The 6,800-nt window shown below is 28.9% G+C and overlaps 1 protein-coding gene across 1 annotated transcript; it reads right to left on the reverse strand.

Moving 5' to 3' along the window:
- Positions 1 to 312: 312 nt before the first annotated feature.
- On the reverse strand, positions 313 to 691 carry LOC126909471 (CGG triplet repeat-binding protein 1-like; the record flags this gene model as incomplete). The annotated part of the gene is made up of 1 exon (XM_050691894.1): positions 313 to 691. A coding segment is annotated over exon 1 (379 nt), but the record flags the coding sequence as incomplete, so codon positions are not given.
- Between the last annotated feature and the right edge of the window lie 6,109 nt (positions 692 to 6,800).

The following is a 6,800-nucleotide window of genomic DNA, read 5'->3' on the forward strand; positions in this document are numbered from 1 at the left end:
TGACCAGTTTTTACCATATATGGTGCAGCATCCGAGAGCATCAACAAAACTTTTTCATCATTTCCACCTGAGGGCCACAGTTCACAAATCCAGCCACTGTTGAATGGTTAGTTTTTTCCAAAACTTTACATGTCAAGAGAAAAGAACGAGTTGGGTGATTTGACTTTAATATTCCAACCAATAGATTGGCCACATAACGACCGTTTATATCTGTTGTCTCATCAACCGCGATCCAAATGTTATTTTCACCAATATCATTTTTTATTTTAGTTTTATCATAACAAAGGGAAAGATAATTTTTTTGTAATAAACTTTCATCAGGTATATGTTTGCCAGTATATTTTTCTAAAAAAGCTCGAAATTGTGGATTTTGTAGCTTATAACACGGTATATTAGCAGCAATTAAACTCAAACATAGGTCTTCATAGAATTCATTTACATTTTTTTTAGATGTAGTTTCTGATAAAAACAATTGTTTTGGATTATTAGACTTACGCTTTAAAGCTTCTTGGTGTGATGATGTGTTCACATGTTGGATTATTTGAGACTTTTTAATGCATGGTATGTGTTTGTCACACAGTTGACAAAAAAGAGTCGTCCCATCAATTTTAAAGTTTACATTATCTTTATTTAGTGGTAGTATCCACTGAGCAATTAAATTTTTTAATTTGCTTGGTGGGGTTTTCGGCATTTTGGAAAATAAGTAATTAAAAACAAACAACTAAAAGAAATGAAACTACACTCGGTATGATAATACTACGTATACACGACGAGCGACAAAGAACGATAGACAGATTGAATGTCAACTAATTCAACCACACACTTACATCATTTATGTTGTACAATAATCTTTGTACCTACCTCTTCTAGGAACACGATAATAATGATTATCATTTATAATGATAAACGAATATTTAGAGTTATTTTTATAATGTTTTTCTAATTCATTTCTACTTTACATGACTTGTAAAGCATTTTAATCATAAGTCTACACATAGTTTTCTAAAAAATAACAGACTAAATTTATTTAGTATAATATTATGTATAATTTTGGTCAAAGCAACAAAAAAAATCCAAATTCCATAAAATTAATCGAAATATTCGCAAATATTCTTTTTTAAGCAAAATATTCTTTTAACTTAAAATATTCTCAAATATACAAAAAAAACTTTTGCTATTGATATCTTTGTTTCCCGATTTGTAAAGATTTCGAACCCCCGCATGTCTACATACGCTCAAAAAAAATATGTTAAAGAATATAATTCCGACCTCTATNTCAAAAAAAATATGTTGAAGAATATAATTCCGACCTCTACTTATAATAAATTATTTAATTAAAGAAACAACCGTTGTAACTTGTAAATAACACTATCTCACCAAAATCTGAACACAAACAAAATAACCAAAAACAAAGTACTCAAAATTAACAAAAGTACACACAAAACATGCTANACAAACAAAATAACCAAAAACAAAGTACTCAAAATTAACAAAAGTACACACAAAACATGCAAGATAAACAGTTAATACTATAATTAGTATATGTCGACCGTAGAATGATACCACGTTTATCAGTAACAATATTTTGCTTATCAATCTTGATTCATAAGACTTAAGTCAACATAAATCAATTTTGACAGTTAAAAAAATATATTTATTTACGTTCTAAATGTCTTAAGTCATAGTAATGACTTACGCCTTTTTTGCTAAACAAATTAAACGTCATAGTGACTTAGGATATTTTTATTTTTGCTATAATATGTGCTCGAATACACATACACTTATGCCATCTAGACCAAAAAAAGGGTAAAAAAAACTACATATGACAAAATTATAAAAAAAAAAAATGCCAAAAATTGACTTAAGCCCTTTTTCCCTGGAGCCAAAGATTTAATAATTTATAAAACAAATTAAGAACTTCTAAACAACATAACTGTCCTGTGCAACAAACTATTTCCAAGTGGCCTACGTCTTTTCAGTCGTCCAAACAGTGATCTAGGGTAGATGCGAGCTCAATTTCAGTTCTTTGCACAATAGATTATACTAGTGTCCTACACTCCGATTGCCCGCACTGTGGCTGAGATCAGACTAGCTAGTCGATAAGTGGAGAGACACTTTTTAGTTGTTTAGTATAATATTAGTTATAAATATATGATGTGTGTTTGTGGGGACACCTCACTGAGGTGGCCCCATGGTTTTTTAGGGTACCTCATTGAGGTTCCGCCACCTCTTTCATGCCACCTCCCTTATCAATAATAGATAAGAGAAATTATATGTATAGGATGGTGTTCTATGTTGTTTATCAGTGAAGTAATTTTGATAAAAGATTATGATAATACTCTTATCATTTATTATGATATTTAATTTTTTATATCTCTTATCATATTGATAAGTAGATTATGATATTTGAATAGTGTGAATTAACAGTGTAGGAATTATGATTACGAATACTAATTTATGCTTTACCGCATTATTTAATTTGTATTTTTTCTCCTGCATGTAATAATAATTANCAAGAAATAAAATTGCTTGTAATGTGTAATAAATTTTAATGACTGTTCTAAATCATATTTTATAAATGACCTTTTCCCCTAAGATAAGGTACCAAAATTCCTGGTGCTCCAGCACTGTCTCGGCCCAGGGTGGACCCTCTTCTGGGTTCTTGTAAGTTTAGCTTACAAGTGGCGACCGTGACAGGACTTTTGTCCTATTTAATTTTGTTTTGGTTAATCTATATAGTCATTAACTAGGGGTATAATGTAAATAATTAATAATTATCATTATATGATATTAATATCATTTTTTTCTTATGAAGCAACTTCTAAGAGGGCTGATGTGCTGGATGTGTAATGCTGAGCCTATGGATTGCGTGTACTGTTTGGATGACATGGTGAATATCTCTTAATTGACGGTAGTGACATGTCTACTTGGGCCCTTATACTCATGGTAAATTTATTGTACTCAGGTATTACTTTTATGGTACATTTTGTTATCTTGGTGTTGAACTTAATTAATTTAATTGTTAATAATTGATCATAGTCTAGTTTAGTAATATCAAGACGTCATTTAAATAAATTTGTTATCATATCTTTTCTTTCCCCCCTTGTTCCATGAGCTGACAGTATCCTCAATGCGGTCAGGGTGGACATGGTGAACAACTCATTGGGTCCTCTGCATTTATGTAGAGGATACCCATTGACGTTAGTGACATGTCCACTTTACCCTGACGCATGCGTTGGATCTGTCNTTACCCTGATGCATGCGTTGGATCTGTCATGCTCATGCTCCCTATTAATTAAATTCTCTTATAATCTCTGATTTCTTATAAATTCATATTTAAATAGTAATTCTCTGGTATTATAGTGGTAATATGCTCCTTATAATGGATAGCTCCTGGTATATTTATTTCATATGGTTTGGTTTGAGTCTTTTACTGCATTTGACGCATTATGTTGATGTTCCAATAAATATGTGTGTGTAATGTTTATTTGGGGGGTTGGTATGCCGATTTCTTATTTATTTTTCATGAGCTTGATCTTTGATCATGTCTTTTAACTTATTTTCTCTGGTGTTTGTATACACTATTGTATTATGATTGAATCATTAATTTGGGTAGCCAAATATTTCTTATTTAAGTCAGTTGTGACTACATAACTTTCTTGAACTGTGGTATTTACCCAGTATAGTTGTATTTTTGTTGTCTTGTTGTATATAATTCAATGTATATAATTTATTTAATTCTTTTTAGGGGCTCACCTTTATCATGATATAACATTACTCACACTATTAATTAGGTTACATAATATAATCTCTCTTAAGTCTATGGTTTTAAATTCAATCTCCAGGTTGTGTCTAAGTATCCGTTTTAAAGTACTAGGTATGTGTCAATATGTTTTGATTAGGTTAATATTACATAAAATTGTTAGGGCCTGAACTGAAACATTTTTTTTAATTTTACCTGTTACTGATTATTCCATTGTTGTATTTTATTAAATAAAACCTTGATGGTACCACTTGATGAAAATTTTCCTCTCTTTTACTTCTTAATCTAGTGGTCCAATTTTATAATATGTTCATATTGCATGATGTTTTTATTTATTGATTGTGAACATTTTTCTTTATTAATCAATGATCATATTTTATTTTAATCTATTTGTTGATCAAAATACTCCTGTATAATTTTCATTTTTTATAATTTTTTAACTGTAATGTTGAAACAGCATTCCCTGTCTTTCCTTTATCATGAGATAGTGTATTCTCGAGTGTGTAAGGTGGGCATGGTGAATACTTCAAATGTGGACCCTTTACTTTAAGGGACCCCACATTTGACGGTAGTGACATGCCCAACATAACCTTACCCGCTGGACGAACACTCTATACTCATGATAATCAAATTTCCTTGCCTTATTCCCTTATTACTGGTTTCAATATTACATTACAAATATACCACTTACATTTTTAAAATTTATTTATGTTATGGATGTCCAAGTCCTTGTTGATTGTGTATGTGTCCGTGTTAAATGGTCAAGCCAAATGATCCTTATTATATATTATCTATATTACTTATCAATTATCGTTTTATTAACAACAGTATTGTATTCCATCTCTCTTCAATTTTGAGTGATCTATTATCACTTTTAAGTGTATATTTTTATTATATATTATTATTATAATATTTTCTATATTATTCTTTAATTCTTTTCCTTCCTTTAAATAGGCTTCACTTACATATTTATTTCATTGGGTAGAAAAATTTAAATAATAGCAAACCAGACGTTTGTGAACTAGTCACAATCTTCGAGGAAAAGTTTTATTATTTAACATTCTTCTATCATTGAATAAATCTGTTAGTTACTTGTATGCATAGTGCTGGGAAAAGGGAAAGCGAACCTCCAGAAAGGTTAGGTATTATAAAAGTTAAAAATCAATTATTACGGGATTCTTTAAAACGGTCTCCTACTATGGCTGAGTCTAATCCTGATGAGGAACCAAAGAAAATGTCTTTAACTTAAAAAATTTGTTAAGTACATTTACTCAAAATGCTCAAAAAACTAAAAAACAGTTTGAAAAGTTCGAAGAGCGAATTAATAAAATTGAATCATTTATTAAAGAATCAAAATCTGACTCAATAAATTTAAATATAAGGGTCCAAAATATGGAAGGTGAATGTGCTGAAATTCAGTCATGCTTATCTTCTATAGAATCTAATTTAGAAAAAGGGGAAACCATTGCTACTAGCATACAAGAACTTAATGATAAACAAATTAATATTAATTAAGAATTAGTCCAGTTAAATTCCACCATCTCAGAAATCCAAATTAATTATCTTAATTTATCTCAAAATCCTTCTTTTAATGACACTAATAATCCTGTATCTAATATTAATCGTTCTATATACTCTGTACCTGTAGAGAAATTTCATCAAGTGGTCCCTGAATTTTCGGGCAAAGCCCAAGATATACATCCTGAACAGTTTCTTCGATATGTTCAAAATTATTTTGATACTTATCAATGTCCTGAACAACAACGTATTAATCTTGTGCAAAGGCAAATCTTGTTCTAAATCATATTTTATAAATGACCTTTTCCCCTAGGACAAGGTACCAAAATCCCTGGTGCTCCGGCTCTGCCTCGGCCCAGGGTGGACCCTCATCTGGGTTCTTGTAAGTTTAGCTTACAATCTCTTCACACTGTTAAACACTGGAATATGAACAAGTTCAGATGTTTAAAATTACGCAATAAACTTTACAATATGCGTCGTGGGTTATACGCGTTCAAATGATTATGGCGTAACTATGCAAAGTAAATATTTATTTTCACTATCAATCACTAGGCATATTTATATTTAAAAAAAAAACAGCTGTTTAAAGGTCATCTGTTAGTACAAAAATATTTAAAAGTTAAAGAAGTGTTAACGTTAGGGTAAGTTTTAAACTGTTTAAAATGTAAAAATAAAAAATAAAATTATTCTGGTGGATAGAAATATGTGTAATCGTTGAGTAGAGTACATATGGAGTGCCTTAGAGTAGGCGTGTTTTGGTTTATAATTCTAGTAACTAGGGGTCGATAATTCAATTCTGGTCTCTGGAGGGTAAAAATAGGATTTATTTTGGTCAGAGACTTTAAGGATATGATAATGTTGTTCATAGAAAAAAACAAAAAATTAAATTTTTTTTTTGGGCTAAATATCTTTTCCATGTCACTATTTCAATTATTAGTTATGTAATACATGGATGGTCTAATAATCGATAAATAATTACACAAAAATATGTATAAATAAATATTTATTAAATCTTAACTACATTATGATCATCTACTATGGCCATATACAAACACAAAATTGTCAAAATATCAACTAATGTACATAAATCTTAGTGTGATGTTTTTGACTAACAATGAAATAAAATCTTTAAGACTAGTGTTTAATATTGTATCATTTTATTTTTATCATTATTTATCTTTTATTAAAATACTTACTTATATCATCATACTTTTATAATTATTAAATATTAATACTGTAAATAATTATTATAATAAAAAATATATATATAAATCACAAAAATTTTATTATATATATTATAAATTTAGTTTACTTTTATAAAATTTTTTAAATATTATAAAAATAAGAAGAGAATATATAAAAAAATAAAAAAAAATCACTTTTATATACTTATATTTACGTTATTAAAATAATTATGATACTAGATTTAATCACTATACATCATCCAATATTACTTTATAATACCCTATATACTTGAATTTATATTTATTTATTTGTACATATAATAATATCTTATAAT

Source organism: Daktulosphaira vitifoliae, unplaced genomic scaffold (genome assembly GCF_025091365.1).
Source record: "Daktulosphaira vitifoliae isolate Bord-2020 unplaced genomic scaffold, ASM2509136v1 Scaffold_422, whole genome shotgun sequence".
NCBI classification, from domain to species: Eukaryota; Metazoa; Arthropoda; class Insecta; order Hemiptera; family Phylloxeridae; genus Daktulosphaira; species Daktulosphaira vitifoliae.